Source organism: Haemorhous mexicanus, chromosome 4 (genome assembly GCF_027477595.1).
Source record: "Haemorhous mexicanus isolate bHaeMex1 chromosome 4, bHaeMex1.pri, whole genome shotgun sequence".
Classification (NCBI taxonomy): Eukaryota; Metazoa; Chordata; class Aves; order Passeriformes; family Fringillidae; genus Haemorhous; species Haemorhous mexicanus.
Window position 1 is genome coordinate 30,913,476 of NC_082344.1, and position 20,406 is coordinate 30,933,881.

Consider the following 20,406-nt stretch of genomic DNA (forward strand, 5'->3'; position numbering starts at 1 on the left):
CCCCGGGCTACCTCAGCCGCTCCTCCCGACCTCACAAAGGCGCGCAACGAGCGCGCAAAGGCCGCTCAAGGATTAAGATCGCTCTCACCGCGTAGAGTTTCCTGCCTGCCGTCCCCTGCGCCCATCGCCAGTTTACGCGCCTGCGGAATTTCTTCGTGTCTCGATATTCCCTCCGGATCCTGCGGCTGCCCACCCTCTCGGCAGCCCCTCCTCGCCCGCCCGGGGTGTGAGCCGATGGGAGGGCCGAGCAGCAATTCATCTTGATTTGTTTCAATTGTCTGGCGATGGCAAAGTTATAATCCTGTATAATTTCACGAACAAGCAGGTTGAGAATGAATGGGTCAATATTATTTAAAACAAAACACACGAGAGCACGACCTTTCCCTTCAACGACGTGTTGCAGCACGAAGTCGCAGGAAACTCGGGCTAACCTCTCACCCCCCGCGCTCCATGGGGTTGCGGTTATTTGGGCTGCTCTTTGTTTCTCTTCATGTCTGAAAGGGGGATTTGGAAATAGAAATGTAATATTACATGAAGGATCTGCCGGCTGAAGGGGGAGAAGGTGAGCGCAGGGGGCGGCAAAGGGGACAGATTATTTTGAACGGGAGCAGTTTGTTTGCAAGCTGGCTTTTAATTTTTTTTTTTCCCCACTCCCTTTTCTTTAATGTAATAAAAGCTTCTTTCACAGCAGGACAAATTTAGGCTCGAGATACAGCAGCTTTGTGGCAGGTAATTCTCGAGTCCAGCGATGTCAAATAATCCATTTTCTCGGGGCTGTGCAGGGAAATAAAAGGACCCAAGGGGTACACGTCCCATGTTTCTCTAGTATGCAACGTTAAAGCGAGGGATTTTTTTTTTTTTTTAACGCGGAAAAAAAAGCGCCAGCATTTATTTGCATTGCAAAAGTACTACCCCGTGTTGCCAGAGAACGAGATCCAGAGTCAACTATCAGTCAATCATTGCAGACTAGTTGCTACTGCGCAGCTTGGCTCAGTAAATAAAAAAATCCAGACAGAACTGTATGCTGTATATTTTACTCCCATGAAATAAAACACATTTTTTTCATGTTTGCTGAAAAGTAAAACAATAATATTGTACGAAATGTTATACACAGGGCATGTTTTACATTGCAATATCAGAAACATCATTGCATCCACCAGAGGTACTATTCTAAAACTGATATTCACACAATTTTTTTTAATAATTATATGTTAGAAACATACAGTGTCGCATTTAGTATGTACATTCCCTTGCTCGCAAGCGAAAAAATCCTAATCGCTTCTGTGTAACATGCTTTATTTTAAAGCCTAACCTTTTAAAAACACTGTTGTGATATTACTAACAACTGCTTTTATAAAATTAATTTGACATTTCGATATATATACATCCTTTCAGTCATTTTTATGTTAACAATGCTAAACTTAAAAAATAACAAGCTTATAGTAACATTAAAATGTCATATCATATCCAGTCAAACATTTGTCCATATATATATATATATATATATGTCCTTGTAACTGTTGAAATACTCTTAGTGAAAGAAAGATCTCCGAATCTGTAGGAGGTCCTTTGAAAACAAAGGAACTATCTTATTTCAGTGGTTTCCTCCTTTTTTTTCCTCCTCTCTCTCTCTTTCTCTCTCTCTCTCTTCCTCTCTGCCTCTGATTTTTCCTTCTTTCTCTTTCTCTCTAGTGCCCATCACTTTCTAGTGAAATTCTCAGTCTCTGCGGGAAATGGGGGGAGATTCCCACGCAGTTTCCTACTCGGATGTTTCACACGGGTCTGTCCACCGCGTACTGGCAAGCGCTCAGGTTGGAAGCGGGGTTCTGCACACTGGCATAGCCAAAACTGGAGTGCTGCTTGGCTTTAAGTCTCAGACTCGCCAAGCTCGAGTTACATGTGTCCCTATAAACATACGGAGGTGTTGGAGGAGCATAAGGACAGGCTGGCGTTGGCACTGCAGAATTCAGGGAGGGATTGCTCAAGTTGTTCAAGTTATTCAGGCTGTTGAGGCTGGAGCCGGGCACCCCGGTGACTGCAGAAGGTACCATGCTTGAAGACATACTCATGGAGGATATGGAGTTTGGAGGGGAGAACATGCTCTGAGAAGACAGAGGGTTGACATTCATGGAGTTGAAAAAAGGAAAACTTTTGGTGGAAAGGGAAGCAGAGGTGAGGCCCTTGGCTGCCCAGTTGTTGTACGAGTAGCCTGGGTACATGTCATCGTAGGGCTGCATGAGGCCGTTAAACTGTGGACCGAAGCCGTTTTTGCAAAGCTCGGCTTGCTGGTTCCTTTCTCTCTTTCTCCATTTGGCTCTGCGGTTCTTGAACCAAACCTTTGGAAACGAGGGGAGAGGGAGGGAGGGAGATGCGAGTTAGTCAGGAACCACCACCACCACTGCAGCCCTTTGCAGGTTCGCGGGGCAACAGCCGCGCCTGTCCATATAGAAGTTATATATAAAAATTTGTACAAATATATATATATATATATATATGAATATATCTCCATGTGTAGGTTCACCTCCTCCTCTGTGGAGCCCTGCTCTGGGCCGGGGTGCACTGCTGGGACAGCCGAGCATCCTCGGGGCCGCTGGGGTTTAGCAAGGCAGATTGGTGGCCGCATCATTCCACCCTCACCACGGCCCCCCCACTCCCCCCCCAGCCCACCCCCCTTCTCCCGCAGCCCTCCACATAATTTGTAATGCTTTAATTCGCGCCACAGAGGCCAACGCTTCCTTCTTATTCGCTCCCTTTTCTCCTGGCCCCCACCCCTCCATTTCTCTTTTGGGTTTTTTTTCCCCCTCCCTTCTCTCTTGGCTTTTTCTGTACTGAAGCCACCCAGGAAAAATACAAAAATGCAAAGCGAGAGTAAAACGCCTGGAAACCCGCGGAATATTTAAGGCAATGCTACGGGAAAGGAGGGGGAAGCCTGCAACTAATAAATCCTTGCTTCAGTTTGTTAAAACTACAAGTTCCTCTAGCGTGAAAGCTTCCAGAACCGAAAACCACTTTCTAAACAATCACGTTTGACTGCCCTTTGGAGAGGGAGAAAAATAGGGGGAAAAAAAAAAAAAAGGGAAAAAAGGGAAAAAAAAAAAAATCACCATTTAACAACGTGCTAAATGAGATCTAAGGGCCCCTCCCCGCGCAGACAATGGGAAAAGCGTGCCCTTTCCCAATCCACATCTGGGTGTCTGACCCGTCGGGCAGCCGCCAGCAGCCGCCTTACCGTGTGTATTGAAACCACCCGGTAACCCCCACCCCGGTCGAGCTGGGCGGCGGCCGCCCGGGTGCACCACGGGGTCGGGCCCGTCTGGAGGCACCGCGAGGACCGATACAAAAACTTCCGTGGAAGCTGCACCGCGACTGACAGTGCTCCGTGCACCAGGAGGACACCGGGCTCGCCCGGACCCCGCTCCCTCCGCGTGGCTGCCCCGGCGCCAACACCGCCGGCCCGGGGCTGAGAGCCGGCCCCTCTCTCTGCCCGGTTCTCACTGTCTCGTTTTCCTCAAGCCACCTCGGGGAGAGGATTTATGTGGGATTTCCGAAAATCTGAAGGTTCGGCCCGTTTATAGGCTTCTTTCTGTGTGTGTGTGTGTGTGTGTGTGTGTGTGTGTGTGTGTGTGTGTGTGTGTGTGTTGGGGTTGGTCGTTTTTCTTTTTTTCCCCCAGCGCGGTGTTTGCAGGCGAGCAGGATCCGGCCGCGGTATCTCTGCAGCGCCGCGATGGTCCCATAAATCTCAGAGGGGGGTAGAGGGTGGACAGAGAAGCTCGTCGAATTGTGAAACCCAAAGAATTAGAAAATGCAAGGAAGGGCACGTTGGAAGCGCCTCGGAGTGAAGCAAAAGCTCTTGTGTATTTTACATCTTTTTCTCATTAGAGACAGCGCAGGTTGCAGCCTGTTCCAAGTTGCTTTCTTGGCTAATGTTTTTATTAGCGTTTCGATCAAAAGGAGAGGGACGCATTGCACGGTGAGGGCGAAACGTGCAGCAAACCATATTTCAGAGACACAGAGAGAGATCCCAATCTGTCTCGCCTTGACAGAAATGTCCTGCTCTGCCCTGCTTTTGTGCAAAGGCTCTGGAGTTTACATACAAGCCGAAATCGAAAGCAGCTGCAAACATTTCAGCCCTCCTTCCCTTTCCCAGCGCACCCTGACCCCCACTGCTCCGAGCCAGGGTGCCGTGTCAGGACTTACCCTAACCCTGGCCTCGGTGAGATTGGTCCAGACAGCGATCTCCTCCCGGGTGGACATGTCCGGGTAGCGATTCCGCTGGAAGGTGGCCTCCAGCTCCTGCAACTGCTGGCTGGTGAAGTGAGTCCGCTGCCGCCGCTGCCTCTTCTTCTTGGAGGGGTCTTCGGGCCCCGCATCCTCATTCTTGCTCTGTTGGCTCTTATCCTTTTCTGTAAGTGGGGGAAACAAAAAAAAAAAAAAAAAAAAAAACAACGCGGAAAACGAGGGCGCCTCAGCCTCCTCAGCCTCCTCTCCAGCGGCTGGGGAAAAGCGTGTCCCCAGCGCTGCTGGATCCCGCAGACTGCCCCGAACGCGACTCGATGCTGTAATGATTAACCCGCGCCGGCCTCTCTCCTCTGCGGCTCCTCCGCACTCCGCGGGCACCCACGGGCGGCTCCTCCCGGTGGAGCAGCCACCGCCGGTGCAGCGGGACGGAGCCGCCTCTCCGTATGCAAGCTTTCTGCCTATGTACATCCGTATTATTCTCCCGCCTGCATACACGTAATTCGTTTTATTTGCTTACCCTACACCCGCGTTATTCGCCCGCCTGTAACAATATTCTTTGTCCGTATATACCCCTGTTTGTCCGTCTGTATCGGGATTACTCGCCCATGAAATCCCACGTTATTTGCCGATCTGTATCCATGTAACTCGCCCATCAGTATACATGCTACTCGCCTATCCTTACATATGTCATTATCTTCCTCTACGCCGACACACAGACACCGCACGCGAAAAACCACGAAACGCATCTCGGCTCGGGTGCGGGACGCTCCCGGGCAGAGGGGCGGCGGCGCATCGCGGTCCGCGGGGCTGCCAGCCAGGCCGGAGCAGGACAGGGCTGCGGGGCGCCCATCGGGCTGGGGTCCCTGCCTCTCACCCCCTCTTACCTGCGGCCTCGGGGCTGGAGGTGTCGGAGATGGTGTGCACCTCCAGCCGGTGCTTGGCAGACTCCAGGGAGGAGCGCGCCTGCCCCGGCGCCAGCGCCGTCGCCATGGCCAGCGCGGGCTGGTGGTGATGGCAGGATGATGAAGAGGAGGAGGAGGAGGAAGGTGAGGAGGAGCACAGCTTATTCCCGGCTCCCAGGCGCTCCAGGCTTAACGGGTCCTTCATGCAGTTCATCGGCAAAAGGACGCCAAAGTCTACGTGCGCGCCTGGGGGGTCGATAGGAGAAGGTGTGCTTGTGTCTCTAGGTGTCGGTACGTGTAGGAGGGTCCGCGCAGCGCCCCCTCCGCGGACGCGGACCAGCCCCTCGGCTCCGGGGGTCAGGGCTGCCGGCCGGGGAGCCGCTCCGGGGCGAGCGACCTTCGACTAGAGCCCGGGAGGCACGGCGAGCCTCGAAGCCCCCGCCGCCCGGGGGGGCGAGGCGGCGGCGACAGGAGAGCGGGCGAGTCCGGTCCTGTAAGAGCCGTCACGGCGACACGGCAGCTCCCCGGCCGGCGGCCCCCGGCCCGCCGCGGGGCTCCGCGGGGCGGGGGCGGCGAGGCGCGGCGGCGCTCCGCGGGGCGCTCCTCTCCGCTGCCCGCGCATGGACCCGCTCCGCGGCCGGCCCCGCACCGCATCAGCTCAGGCGCTTCCCTCTTGGCCTGACATCTTAAACCGGCGGAGGCCTTCCCCGCGCAGCACGTCACCCACCCCGCCCCGGCCCGCCCCCGCCCCGCCCCTTCACCGCCCGCCCCGCCTCGCCCGCGCCCCGCCCCGCCCGCGAGGCCCTGAGCGCCCCGCACCGCCCCCCGCGCTCTCCCGGTGATGGGCGCACCCGCCCCCCCCCCAGAAAACCTCCGCCCGGTGTGCCCCGCCGGGGGCACCCGCGCCTGGAGAGCCCGGCCGCCGCCGCCGGCTCACGGGACACCCCGTCGGAGAGGCTCCGAGCGCTTCCGCTCCGCGCCTCGCCGCACTCCCGGACCTGCGGGACCGAGGAGCGGGGAGATCGGCACTGCCAGAGCCGCTGCAGGAGGGTGGAGGAAAGCCCGATTCCCTCCCCATGGAGGGGGTTGGAAAATATGGGGGGCGAGGCCGGTTAGACGGCAGACCTTGTGCCGGTAACAGCGACAATTAAACACAAACGACAACCTCCCCTCTGCGACACAGCTACGGAAAGCTTCACACCACGCTCGAGGCCCCCGACTTCTTCTAGTCCCCGCGCTCGCCGGCTTTCTGCCCCTCCTCTGCCCGCACTAAAGGCGGGGTACATGGGGGAAAAATCCTTTCCTTGGTTCCTCCATTCCCTCCCCTTCCCTGCGATCGGGTTCCCAAAAGCTAGCCCCCAAGGAGGATTTCCCACCCCGCTTTTACCACTTACTTGCATAGTAATCCGCGGGACCATTCCTCCCTCGGCGTGGACCCAGAGGGACCATTCCGCCACCCGGGGCGCCCGGAGCAGCCCACGAACCCAAGCCCACGCAAGCCGTTCACAGAATTTGGCCAAGTCCCACAGCGAGCCGGACGCAATCACACAAACTTCTCAAACCCCTCACCGAGGTTTGGAGACAGGATTTGACCCCTCGCCCGGGCAGCGGCAGTAGAGGGCCAGGCTATACTGTCCCTCAGTCCCCACTCGTGGGACCGCTTATGGCGCCGGAATGAGGCTGCTGTGGACCCGTGTCTCCCAGGAAGGAGGAGCGGGGCTTTTTCACGCGCGTCTAAGGCGGGGACAGGTTGCCCTACCATGCTGGTCAGGTCCTCCTGAGACAGAAGAATCCGTCTCCGAGCCCTAGCCCACAGAGCCGACCCTCGCCCAGCGGAGCTGTGGCCGTCTTAGGAATGGGGATTCCAAAGTAACCTAGGAGCGGGAAACGCAGGTTTGCGTCTCTATCTTCAATTTAACTGGCTGGTCACTGCTATTGAAAAGTTACCGAAAGCTTCCCCTTGATGTGGCCCTACACATCCACATCCCAGTGCCCAAACTTTTCTGAGTCCCATTCCCATCTCGTCCGCCACCCCCCACCCCCACCTCCCTCAAGGGTCTTCCTTAGTCGCTGATTCTCGTTCGAGGACGTATCATCCATCGGAATCTTAGTTATCGCTAAATTATACATATTACTTTCTCAGCCTGTTAGTAAAGAAGGTTAAATTAATTTACATTCTGCTCATTATCTGGTGTTTAAATGACGTGTTTTTATCCCTGAGATTTGGCAAAGAATCTCTTTCCTCAGACCCCACAGCGTTTCGATGGAGACAATGCTCTTACATTTGTAGTGGATTTTAATCTGATAAGACTCTAATTTGCTTAAGTCTTTTAAATAGGGGGTTTAAAATGATTCTAGCCGTTTTCTTATTGAATTTCCTCTAATTCCCCCAAGATCATAAAGTATATGTGTAAAGTAAATATTTCCTCCCTTTGCACCGGCAGCAGATGACCTATAACTAAGTCAATATGAATCCAGCTCCATTCTGCACAATTTGTTTACCAATCATATCCCAGTTTCTTCTTAACCTCTCGCTACCTCTGTGGTCCCGCACCTAGACCCGCCCCCCCCGACCTTTCCCCATGGCGGGGCCGTGCCAAAATCGCGGGCAGGGAGCTGCCTCAGCCCTGTCCAAGCGGGCGCGGCCTCAGCCTCTCAGCGAGGGGCACTTGGGAGGGGGCGCTACCCCTCTCCAGCCCCACGTCGGGGTGAAAACAAGTGTGCAAAGTCCTAGGGTGGGGGAGCCAGAGGGAGAGGTGATACGGAGGTATCTCCTCCTTTCCTCCTTCCCCCCCCTCTTTTTACTTTTCAGACGGGGCAATGCATCAGTGCATCCCCCTCTTGGATGACACCCATCACTTTTTTTTTTCTCATTAATTTATTTTCTGTCATTTTTGGGCAATGCTGGCTTCTGCCGCCGCGACTCGAAGCGAAAAGTCCCTCCCGCATGCGGCGCGCGGAGTGCTTGTTACGCGCTTTTATGGCCTGGCAGGGCGAGCGCCGGTGCCCGTCGGTGCCCGCCAGCCGCAGCCTCGCTCTCTCGGGACATTTGACGGGGCAGGCCTCTCCCTGCGCGTTCTCCCCGAGAACGGGGAGAGGAGGAGGAGGAGGGCCCGGCCACCGCACCGCCCTATCGCATCTTCCCTAGCTCCAGCCCCGCATCCCACAGCCACAGGCGTGACAGACCCTCCATCAGTCCCAGCGCCCTGAAAAGGAGCGCACAACAGTGGCCCGGGCCCCGGCAGCCCAGAGGGAGAAGCTGTCGGCATTTCCTTATGCACCTTTGATTAAAACTCCCCCATCCCGAGCAGGAGGGGAGCTACCACACAGCATTAGTTGTCATGGTGACCATAAATCACGTAAATCCAAAAATACCCACCTATAATCTGAGATGAAGCTTTTATTTCCCAAGTGAAATAATATTTTAAAAGCTGTCAGCCAACCGAAAAACAACCTAATTGTAGACACCCAGATAATATATTAGCGGTAAAGGTTTCAATTAAAATGTCAAGTGTTTTAAACTTTTTTTATCTTTTAATTTTTTTTTTTCCTGGTGGAAGTTCCTATCTCCTCTCAGGTTCGGGTCCGGGCCACGAAGCCGCCCCCGCCAGCTGATTCGCTTACAGACTATCCGCGCCTGCTGCATGTGGCTGCCATCACCAAAGAAAACCCCAAAACTATTTTGGGAATTGCTCTCTTTCCTTTTCGCCCTGAGATACAGGGCCCATCGGGGACGCGCCCCGATAGACTGGGGGACGTCTGCCGCCTACGAAAAACGGGGAATCGGGGATGCTCCCCACTCCGCATCACCTTTTTAATTTCATGGGAGTTTTGGTGTGTTTTTTCCCTGTTTGGTTGGTTGGTTGATCGATTGGGTAGGGGGTTTTTTGGATTTTTTTGTTTGTGGGTTTTTTTTTTTTGTGTGTGTGTGTTTTTTTTTTTGGTGTGTGTGTCTCTTTTTTTTTTTTTTTTTTTTTTTTTTTTAGTTTCTCCAAGCTGTTTTTTGAGTTTATTTGGGATGCCCGGTGCCCGCCCCGGTGCGGCAAGAGGGCGGGGAGCTGAGCGGCTCTGCTGGGGATGCCGAAGGGTGGCCAGACCTACTGCGGGTATTTATTTTCCCACTTTTCCTTTATCGCCTCACGAGATCTTTGTTTCTAGGCGTAATACTCCCCTAAATGGATAAATTGGTTCTTATGTAGAGCCTCCAACTAGTCCTGTTGTCTTTTACCTTTGGCTTGTTGTCGTTCGCCTATCTCGGATTACCGGGTATTCTCCTCGATGAAGAGCCATTAATTACCCATTCAGTCAATATTAGGAAGACTACAGAGCTTTTTACATAGGATTAAGAAGACATCAGATTGTTCCGTTAGTATATTCCTACTCACGAAAAAGCTTTCGTTATACATTTAGTTTTCCCTGGAGTGAGGCTAACAACTGCTGCATATATTATTCTCAGACGCCAACCGCGGAGGGGGAAAATTCTATAAGCGAAGCGCAATAAATAACTTCTAATTTGCGCTTGGCGGGGGGTGCGGGACGGGGCCCGCACCTTCCGAGGCGCCGAGCAGGGGCAGCGCACCAGCGAAGTGCTTGAGCCCTGGACAGGGAACATCCGGGCTCCACGGCTCGGGTCACAATTCCGGGGACAAATTTGGCCACGCTATGTGGAGGGGAGGGTGCCGCTCTGCTCTGCCTGGCGGCCCAGCGGCGGTAGCGATGCTCCGGCTCCGCCTCAGCCCCCCACCCTCGCTCCCTCCCGCGGGGGCAGAACCTGCGCGCCCACCTCGGCCCGGGGCTCAAAAAAGGCACCGGAGACCTTTGCTTTGCACGCTGCAATGTCTTCAGCCGGTCTGAATGGAAAGTGGAATCAGCGTTCGGTTTTTAGGTTTTTGCTTTTGAAAAGAATGTTCAGTTACGGAATAGTCAGACCAATTTTTTTTTTTTTTTTTTTTTTTTTTTTTTTTTTTTTTGCGATAGTGTTGAAACAATCAATTTGGAATGCTGAATGGTGATACAAGACGGAATGTAATTTCAACATTTTATGCTGGAAGCTGCTGTTTCAGCAATACCCAGATTATCGATTACAAGGAAGGATTCCTTGATTCCTTAAGGAGAATTCACAGACCTAACAAATCGTATAGATTATATATGTATACACGTACGCACAAATGCCTTAAGCATTCTTTCCCCCTGCATAAAGATTACTTAAACAAACCCACCACCGACAACCGTTTACAAGTGCCGTGGGTCTGCCGAAGCATGTGCTGAAGTTTTCCTAATTTTGTGGGACTGGTCACCCGGCAGCAATTTTCCCTGTCTCTCTGAAGAAATCTGACACCCGCCGGGCTGCGTTTGACACTCTAGGCTGCAATAATATTTTCATACTTTCCCATTTTCCTTTCCTCGGCATGGCCAACGGACTCGTTTCTTCTGGAACAGCCCTCCCCCTCTGCGCCCCATTCCCCGCGGGAAGCCGGCATGCCGTGTAGTTTTGAAGGGTCTCCTACTGAATTTCGTTTCCTCCTTTCGCAGAACCATCGATTTGACAAAACAGTCGCATGTTTTACTATTAATGCCAGTGGTTCTAGTTAGCGATCATTCTCCTCGTGGCCACCGACGGTGCCTATCTGGCGAAATTAACTCACCGCCCTCGTAATTTCCCAAACTGAAATGTGTGACAGAGAGGCGTCCCCAATCACCCCTGCTTCCTTCCCCGCCTCTCCCCAGCCAGCCCCAAGGATCAGACATTTTGCAAACTAAATCCCAAAAGCATGATGTCGTTACGGTCAGGTAAGACAAAAATGAACGAGTACCGCGCAGGTTTAACCAAATCAAAGCCGAGACCCACCAAATCCCTCCGCTATCACGAGAAAACACCCGTGATTTCTACGACTTACAGCAAGTCGCCCGAGCAGCTCAGGGCGTCTCGGGACTTGCCAGTATCCGTCGCACAGAGACGGGGACTGAGGCAGCACGCAGGGTTCATCCTCATAACTGCAGGAATATATTCCCATATCGGCAGGGATATATCCGTATCCGAGGTCGTCGCCCTTGTCTTCCCCATAAATGGGAGCGTTTTAATGGTCAGGCAACACCGTTGCTTCTTGGACTCGGACGTATGTTTTAATTAATGGCATTAAAGGTGTTTAGATAGCAATTTCCCCTGCAGCCCGGCGAGTAAAAAACAGACCGGCTGGTACGGTAACAAGGCAGGAAATTTTGCGTGTACTACAATAATCCAGGTTCATAATTGATGTTTAAGAAAATAACCATTTGTTTCTCGGCAGAGGAAGTTAAAGTTACCGTGTCAGGGAGCATATGTGGATATTACTTTTATAAATACTTAGTCGAATAAAGCTGACTTGGAAGGGCTCATAAATTTATTATATCAGAAAGGTCCCCACTTTCCCATTAGATTGTGCTAAGGGCTCTGATTAAGACCACCTGTTCATCGGGAGGAAAAGGCAGGGGAGGGTAAAAAGCCTTTCTTATTTGCAAACCATATATAAAGCAATGTCACCCTTCCTTTCCACATTATTTAACACTTATTACTGACCGAGGGAAAAAGTGCCAGACTCTGGTAAAGCCTATTTGTGCACAATTTAATATCGTGTATGTTTCCGGGATTAAAAATTATCGGTTCGTAATACTTGAGCGTTTGGAATTACCCGGGATTTTGCTCGCTAACCTTCCTTTAGCTTAAGCGTTTCTTCTTCTAGGAGTTTTGATGTCCAGCTAGCAAATCCTGCCTAAAGTCCCCGGGGGCGGGTGGACTCGAGAAGGAGACGTGGCCTCTCCTGAAATCATTGGATGTTATTTGAGAAACAGCGAGCTGTTTGGCCAAACAGGGTTAATACAGTATTCTTACAAGGAAGTGTTTAACCACGAGACCAGGAATACGTGCATTATTAATTCACTCTAGTTTCCTGTATTATTAATTCAGGTTAATGTATTTTATTTAAACAAAATTACGTTTATCTTGGATTAAACAGTCTCTCGAAATACAGAGCGCTTGTTTTCTTCTTTGTAATATGTTTGCATTGCTGTTTTTCTTTACCACCCCTCGGGCTCGCCTGTCAGACCCCCTGAAAAGGGCAGGGGAAGAGAGACAGGAGCCCGCTCTGCTGCAGACGGAGCGCTGTGGGGGTGCCTACCTCTGGGGGCAGGAGAGGGCTGGCGGCTTGTTTACGGGCGAGGGGGTGGTGTCAAAAAATAGAAAATAAAAATAAATACGAGAGCGACGCTGCGGGTGTCTAAACGGCGCGCTGACAGTGATGCTTTTTTTGGGGGACACGCGCTGGCGGCGGGAGCCGCTGTGCGGCCGCAGCCGCGGGGGTGCGCGCATCCCCTTTCCCCTTTCGCTTCCCTCTCCCGCGGCCGCGCACCTCCAGGAGCAAGCGGCGCTCAGAGCGCAGCGGGCGGACAGCAGAGGGCGCCCTGGCGCCGCGCAGGCGGGCCCGACCCGGCGCAGCCGCCGCCCCGCAGCGCGCCCGCGGAGCGGGGCGGAGGGGCCGCCGCCTTTCACTGGGGCTGGGGGCGGCCTCCCGGACACCGTGCTGGCCCGGGCATCGGCCGGCTCCGTGCGGCCCTCCAGCTCATCTCCCCCTTTAGATGTCCACCTTCGGAATAGAGACACTCGACGGCGGCGGGCTGCACGCATGGGGATGGGGACACGGCACGGGGGCGCAGGGGAGAGGTAACTGGGTGGGTGGGTGGTCAGGGCCCGACGCTGCGCAGCCCTTCGCGGAGGCGGCGCCGCTTCCCGGGGCCGGCCAGCCTGGCTGCACACCCGCGTAGCGCTCCGCACGGCAGCGGGGCCGCTGCGCCTCCGGCCCGGCGGGCCGTGGTGTCTCTTACCTAGCTGAACACAGGCGGAGACAAGTTTGCGGCAGTTGGACTCCATTACCCGTTATCTGCAAAAGATGAATTGTTTTAAACAATTACTTTGGGATTGAAAGATACATGCAAAAACCCGAAACGCAGCCGCCCCGGGAGCTACGTCGCAACGACGAGGGCTGGATCGCGCACATTTCTCCAGCGATACGCGCAGTGTCCCCTCTCCTTGCCTCAGCCTCAGGTCCCACCAAAGTCATACCACAGGACAGGCACTAACACCGCTGGCTGTTTCCCAGCCTGTCGAACCCTCCGGCCTCTCTGCACTTCTAGTTATTTGGGCACACGTAGGAGAGTTCCCTAACCTCGTCGCCGTGCTCAGCCGCGGGACAGGCCGACCCCGGTGGCAGGGGTGCCGTAGGACAGTAGGTACCAGCAGCCGCTCCCCCACCGTGGCGGAAGTTGCGCGGCAGCGGCTGCGCCTCCGCGCTCCCCGGCCGCCACCGCCGCCACCTCCCTCTATCTGAGAGGTCGGGCAGTAAAATCACAGGATTAGTGCCTGATTGAGATGTCTGTTCGTGAGATATTACAAAATTCATTATCACAGCTCTCTACTAACTCGATATGAAGTAACACAGATGGGATTTTATTAGTCCAGGCTTCAAATGTTTACTTATGATAATTTCGAGGGAAATTTGCATGTCACCATCATTTCGGTAATCTTTCTTCTTTTTCTTCGCTTCTTTTTTAATGTCTGGACCGGGAGCATTATTAGCTGGTGCTTAGAAATCCGGCAGCCTGGAGCCGAGGCATGTTTGGGATGAGCAGCTCCAGACACAGCACCCACCGAGAAGGGCCGCGAGGCTCCGGCCCTTCCATCCTCCGGCGAGCAAGCAGGATAAGGCCGTGGAAAAAGGGGAGGAAAGGGGGAAAATAATAATAATACAAACATAAAAAAAAAAAAAAAGGAAAAAGGGGAAAAGGAAACGGGAAGGTGCAGTTATAGGGATTCCTCGTGGTCGTGTCGATTTATATTCCCAGATGAACGACGCCAGGGAGGAACTCTGCTCCCTCCAGCAGCCGGGCCTAGCACACGAGCAGTGCCTAAATTAATCGGGAAGGCGATTTAGAGAACCTTAATTCTTCGCCGATGGTCCTTATTTCGGGATCGGTCTCCGTCAAGATTAGTCCTGCCTGACAAATGCCCTCCCCCGCGGCCTGCCTCTATGGCTGATTTATCTCACGAGTGGAGACACACGGCTCCCCCCACGCACACGCCCCGACACCGAGGGGAAGTTTTTCCTCTCTACTGAAATCCAGTCTCCCCGAAGAAAAGTTCCTTTCTCGAACGGATTATTATTATTCCTTCCTCACCCGTATTGCTCCTTCCCTTTCTCCTCTCCTTATCCTCTTAATTTTCGTTGCAAGGCACATCGCAGCAAGGGGCCAAGAGGAGCGTTTTCCTATTGTCTCCAGCCCGGCGACACAAACTAAAGCAACTCCACTTGCTTTTCTACTTCCCTTTCTCCGAGTACTCAGATTTAAATACCTCCGCACATCTGCGCGCTCGCAGCCCCAGCAAACGCACCAGTCGTGCGACCTTGGCTTTCTCCACGGCCGGGCCCTCTCAGCAGCAACCTGCTCGGAGCAACTGCAGGGCGCGGACAGGAAAGCGGGATTTTTCTTTTCTTTATAGGTATCTATCACTGTTCTTTCCGGGAAAAAAAATAAAAATCCACAATTCCCAAAAAACTGGAGTCGCCTGGCAAGGATTTCACCGCCCGAAATGCTGTGGTCCGTGATTTTGGCGGGAGGCTTTCCGCCAGAGGCCCGCGGCCGCTGGCACTCAAACGAAAGAGGGGTTCCGTGCGGGGCCTACCTCTCCGCGGTGCCCGCGGGGAAGCCGTGCCCCGCGGTGCTCTCGCTGGCGGTTCCGGTGGGAGACCCCGCAGCCGGCTCGGCAGACCCTCCCGCATCGCTTTCGGGCAGCCCGAGCCCGTGCCGGCGCCGCTGCCGCCCCCCGCCAGGGTCCGCGTCTCCGCGGCAGGAAGGCGCTGCCTGCGCGGCCGGTTCCTCGGCGCCCGCCCCGCCGGGGAAGTGGGATCAGCACGGCGGGCAAACGGCGCGGGGGAAGTGCTGCTTCCCTCGCCGACAGCGCTGCGGGACGGGCCGCAGCCGCCCAGGAGGACATCAGCAACCCGAGCCCGCAGGACCCTGCCCAGCCGGCCCCCGGTCCCGCTGCTCGTCCCGGGGTGCGCAGAATCTGGACCTGCCGGGTTCGTAGCCCCGCGCCCTCCCCGCCGATAACCCCCAAGCCTCCCGCACTCACCGGGGCCGGTTGCGCTGGCCGCCCCGCTCTCTCGCTGCTGGTGCCTGTGGATGGCGGGGGCGGCGGGGCCGCGCCGGGCTCCTGCGCTGGCTGCGGGGCCGCGGAGCCGCCGCTGGCTCCCTCCTTCCCCGGCCCTCCCGCGCCCCCGCCCCGCCCCGCCCGCCTCCCCGGGCCCTGACGTCACACAGGCTCCGCCGAGCGCTCCCCGCCGCCGCGGGGCCGGGCCGGGCCGGGGCGGGAGGCTCCGCGGCTCTCCGCGGGCACGGGCGCAGCGGCGGCGGTGGCAGCCCCCCTCCGCGGAGGGGGCAGGGGGCAGGAGGAAGGACAAAAGTCGGCGGAGGCGGCGCGGCGGCGGGCTAGGTAGCCAGAGGAAAACCGAGGTGAGCGAGGACGGCTGTGGCCTCTCCGCGCCCGCGCAGGGCGCGCCCTGCTCCGCCCGGCTGGGGAGGGGGGCACAAGTAACTGTGGCCGAAGTTTCCCGTGCCGGGCCGGTGGCTGTCCTTGCACCAGGTGTGAAGAGGGATCGGCAACCTATTGGGAGAGGTCTCGGTTTCCTGTTTTAACTCACTTTTTTCATTTTTTCCCATTTTTTTCTTACTTCTTACATATATATATATATTTGTAATTTTTTTTTAAATTTTTATTGCGGGGTGTTCTTATTCGTGTCTGTATCGGTAGCGCGGTGCCGGGATAGCCGAAATCCTGCCGCTCCTCTCTGTTACTCGCCCTGCATCATTTACGCGCTATAGCGAGAAAACGCTACTTTCTCTCCCTTTCCCCCAAAGGACACCGAGCTGCCTCCAGGGGGAAATTTATTTTCGATTTTGCGGCGTTTTCCGTGTTTAAGAAAATATCGAAGCTGTATTTCTCTATTCAGGTCAAACTAAAGCGATCGCTTTTCTCACAGCATTTCCGCGGCTTTGTTTATAGAGGAATCAAGAGAAAATAAAATAGGCGCTTTACTAACTCGGAGGCTACACCTGATCTCTTTGTGGCTATTTTAAATTTATTTCAGCCTGGAGTGAATTTTAGTTATTTATAGCCGTGGGCAGGGGGCTAGGCAGTTATTGCTGTAAGGGAAAGCGAACCCTTGGAAGAGGCCAAGTTTTCCGCGGGTCGTTAAATCAGCCCAGCCGCCGCCGGCAGCACCACCGCTCCACGGTGTGCTCAGAAAAGCCCTTTGATTGCGATGCCGCAGCGGTGGCCGCGCCAAGCGGAGGGGGTGTCTTTCTCTCGCAAGAAAAGAAATGGTAGGAAAATCTAGGGAGAAATAAAGTAGTTTATTAGTTTACTGCGTCCTTGGCTACCTGCGTTTCTATCCCTGGGAGAGCTCTGCCAGGTGAAATCCAGTTTCTCCGCGCATCCGAAGAAAGAGCGGGAGTGAGAGGGACTCCCAGCTCCCATCTCTCACTTTTGTTTACCCGGGAGAAGCAAACTGCTTGATCCGGTGTGCATCTTCCCCGCACCCCCAGCCCCGTTGTGTGTTGGGCAGGGAAGGCTGGGACACCCGCCTTGGCAGCGCGGCCGTGGAGCGGGACCGCCCGCCGCTCATCGACCGCCTCCGCGCCGGGCAGCAGCAGTCTCCGTCCGCCCCGGAGAGGCTAAAGTGAGCAGCTGGTGGGAAATGCAAATGGCTCCTGGAGAAACATAAGATACTGGATGATTTTCATTCCCTCCTCGAGTGTGTGGAAGGAGCTGGACATACGTTTCACGCTCCTAATCCTTCTTTTACATTTTTAGTCATACTCCTATTAAACAACTAATTAATGCCTAGAATCACCAGGGAATACATTAGACATGCTGCCGTAGAAGAGGGGTTCCAGGGTGTCTGGAAACTATGGAGCCGACTTAATACGAGGATTTCAATTTTTTTTTTTCCCTTCTGTCAAAGCAATAAATGTAATAATAGATTTCAGGGCGAGCAAAGGGCGCGACGGCTGTATTTATAGTCTATCTCCTCCCTTTCGCCAGCGCAGTGACAACAGCTTTAAAACCCCCGAGGAGGCTCCGGAGCCATTCCTCGGCGGGTGAGGCGGCAGTGGCGGGGGGCTTGCAGCTGCCCCGGCCCGGCTGGGACGCGAAGAGCAGCGCGGAGAGCCCTCCGTGCCAGCCTCCGGCAGGCAAGCCGGCTTTCCGAACGCTTGGGGAGAAGGTCGGAGTTATTTATCGCCCCACCAGAAGGAAAAGCTGTTTCCTTAAAATCTATCTCGACTATCCGTTTGCAGGCACCTGGCGCACCAGCCGTGCTCCCGACTGCGGTGGGTGCCGTGGGACTTTTCCCTGGGTGATCCCGGGTCACGGAATGGGTGAGGCAAAGGAGAGTCCGATCAGCTTCCCCGCTGCCCAAGGACGAGGGAGGAAAGGAAGGGACAAAAAAAGAAAAAAAAAGGCAATAAAGCCTCCCCCCCCCCCAAAAAAAAAAAAAAAAAAAAAACAAACCAAAAAACCAAAAACCCTAAACCCAAAAACTCAAACCAACTAACCAACATAAAAAAAACCTGAAAGCATATGTAGCGGTGACTGAGCACAGAGCCCAGCCGTGTTTCGGGCAGCCCTCAGCGTCTGGCGCAGGCCGCCAGCGCTGGGGAACCGGCGGAAAAGGGAGTTATCCTCCGAAGTGCGCGATGGGGCAATTCACGAGAATTTACTTTCTTCATTCCCGGATTATGATCTCAGCCCTCGCAAGCAAACCCTCCCGTCTCCCCCCAGCCTCTCCTCCCACCTCTCTGAGCTCCTTATCTGTCAGCAAACGAGTATGTAAATACCTATAGCTGGCTATGTTTAACACACTCAAACATTATTGATTTGTTGGGCTGCTCGAATATTTTCTTCCTGTCCAGATCTGGTTTCAAATTGCTCATTCAGGCTGTTCGTTCCGATGCTACAATACAGTAATTGTTAAAAAATTAAGCATTTCAAATGGACCTATTGATTTGCATATAAATTAAAATTATTACGCCTCGCGAATTCTAGTGTTTTATAATCATTTCGAAATTAGCGCTTAACCACTTGATCTGAAAGAAAATATAAATGTCTGTATTGACTTACTAATGAATTGCCTAATTAAAACGTCCCGAGGACGTCGTTCGTTAGGAAAATTGTTAAATCGGTTCACATTAGAGGTAGGGATGACGGTGTGAACCGGAGCGAAGCAACCTCTGCTAACACAGAGTAATACAAGCAGTGATTTCCATATTTATTTTCCTTTGCTTTGATCCCTTAGCCCTCTTCTATTATTTCTTTTTGAAAAATCATTTATTTACGCTTTCTCCCTTTCTCTCCTTCTCTTTCTTATTTTATTTTTTTTTCTTTTAAATGATGAAGTAAAAAGAAGAAGAAGCGCAAATATCGGCCTCTGCGCTCCGAGCCTGCGGTCGCCGCTTCCCGGGCGGGCGCGGATGCCCTCGGCCGGAGCCGCTCTCGGCTCGCATCTTGCCGGCAGCGACCGAGTGCTGGAAGCAGGAAAGAGCAATTACAGCTGGCGAGGCCAGTCCCGCCAAAGAGATGCTAACACGGCACTTACCTTCGTCATGAAACTAGGGATAAAAAAGTAGCTCTTCCTAGGAGAGGCAGTGCAAAGGAATGCGAGAAGTTCAAGGAAAAAAAAAAAAAGAAAAAAAAGAAAAAAATAATAAAAAGAAAGAAAGAAAAAAAAAAAAGACCGGCGGTGCGAAAATCTGTAGCCTCGGGGGCTAGCCAGCAACCCCTTTCATTTCAAGCACTTATTGATTTGCTGTTGTCATCTTTGGCGACGCAGAAGGACACTTGAAAGAATTTCTGATGGGGCTCTGATCTGAGAAACGAGGTGACCTGACCAGGCTCTCACCAAATTCTTAATTACCACATCAACTGCCTTAAAAATATATAAAAAAAAAAAAAAGGGGGGGGGGGGAAGGGGGGGAGGGGGAGAAGAGCGGCGGGGGACGGAGGGGGGGATATTAGCGCCGGAGTTTGCTTATCCGAACTTTTTTAACCACTCAGAAACTCTCCGTGTCTCCTGCTACCACCGCTGTAGCCGCAGTCCTACACCCAGATGACCCCGTCCCCTCCCTCCCCAGCCTCCGCTCCCCGCAGGCCCGAGCTCTCGGTCCACCGGCGCAGCGATCCAGCTTGCCCGCGGGCGCGGAGCAGCCGCGGGGCGCTGCGGAGGGGCCAGCGCAGTGAAACCGCTCTTCCTCCCGGCTGCCAAGGCGCGCACCCCCCGAAGCCCCCTTTCTTTCGCCCAGACCTAAAGCAGGTCTGGGGAGCAGCCCTCCGTGGGCCAGGGAGGAGAGCCTGGGAAGGGAGTTGCTAAAGAAAACACTTCAAATGCAGCAGATCTCAGAGGAGATGGGGAGAGAGGTCAAGACAACGGGGCGTGTGTGTGTGTGTATGTATGTGTGTGCATGTTCGTGTGTTACACTCGGCCAGACATGCAAGCCTGCGACTTGTCTGCAGCCAGCTGTTAAGAGTGTCATCAAAGCTACATGTATACACTCTGAGCAGGGAGCAAAAAGGAAAATTCAGATGAGGAAATCAACACGAAAAACATATTGTCAAAGGCACTGCGAGGCAAATAGTGTTTGGTGTTGCTTGTACACAGGCGTACAATGCTGACAGATGACAGCATGCTTTTGGCTGAAGAGAAATACACTGCCTTTGTCCCACATGTGTACACACACATGCACATTCCTTCTTCCTACTCTGGCTGCTGTTTCTACAGGACAAAGCAAAACCCATCCTTTTTATGCATAATTTTCCCCCACCTCCTTTTCTCGTTCTGTTTCCAGCCCCACCACCCCTCCCATGCGTGGTTGTTCTTTATTTTAGTATCAGAAAGCTGAGGGCTGGGATTAGCAGCTATTTTGGCATCTGATTCTGTCCACCTCACAGCAGAGGCCAGATCCAGGCTGTGAAAGCCCAGCAGGCTGTTGCTTAGCATTTTGTACCCTTGTTAGCTTTGAAGGGGCATTGTCCTTTCCAAGCAAATGCCAGTCCCACCAGATCACATCTGCCCATCAAGTCAGGCTGATGATGTCCCTGTTTTCTGTGTCTGCCCCCCCTTCCCGTTTCCAGTGGGTCACCTGCTTGGGTATGGCAACCAGGACTGTAAAATAATACCTG

At 53.8% G+C, this 20,406-nt stretch overlaps 1 protein-coding gene and 1 long non-coding RNA gene across 3 annotated transcripts; one reads left to right on the forward strand and one right to left on the reverse strand.

Annotated features, from left to right (window-relative positions):
- Positions 1-1,630: 1,630 nt before the first annotated feature.
- Positions 1,631-15,435, reverse strand: PITX2 (paired like homeodomain 2). Of its 2 annotated transcripts, XM_059844271.1 has the most exons (5): positions 15,304-15,435; positions 12,999-13,054; positions 5,124-5,387; positions 4,198-4,403; positions 1,631-2,336 (listed from the first exon to the last, which is right to left on the reverse strand). In XM_059844271.1, the coding sequence occupies exons 2-5, from the start codon at positions 13,042-13,044 to the stop codon at positions 1,773-1,775; spliced, it is 1,080 nt and encodes a 359-aa protein (XP_059700254.1). In that variant the 5' UTR covers positions 13,045-13,054; positions 15,304-15,435; the 3' UTR covers positions 1,631-1,772. The 2 variants fall into 2 exon arrangements, with proteins under 2 accessions (XP_059700254.1, XP_059700256.1); XM_059844273.1 differs by lacking the exon at positions 5,124-5,387 and having other exon boundaries at positions 15,304-15,429.
- A 91-nt stretch (positions 15,436-15,526) lies between these two features.
- LOC132326306 (uncharacterized) lies at positions 15,527-18,962 on the forward strand. The gene is made up of 3 exons (XR_009486207.1): positions 15,527-15,683; positions 17,529-17,609; positions 18,628-18,962. It is a non-coding gene; the product is annotated as an uncharacterized LOC132326306 (long non-coding RNA).
- The last annotated feature ends 1,444 nt before the right edge of the window (positions 18,963-20,406 follow it).

Excerpts from the sequence above, each read along its gene's own strand:
- PITX2 (XM_059844271.1), bottom strand. The coding sequence starts at position 13,044 with ATGGAGTCCAACTGCCGCAAACTTGTCTCCGCCTGTGTTCAGCTAG. Across the intron at positions 5,388-12,998 it reads CTCCGCCTGTGTTCAGCTAG|GCGCGCACGTAGACTTTGGC; the intron begins GTAAGAGACACC and ends TCGACCCCCCAG. Across the intron at positions 4,404-5,123 it reads CTCCAGCCCCGAGGCCGCAG|AAAAGGATAAGAGCCAACAG; the intron begins GTAAGAGGGGGT and ends CCCCACTTACAG.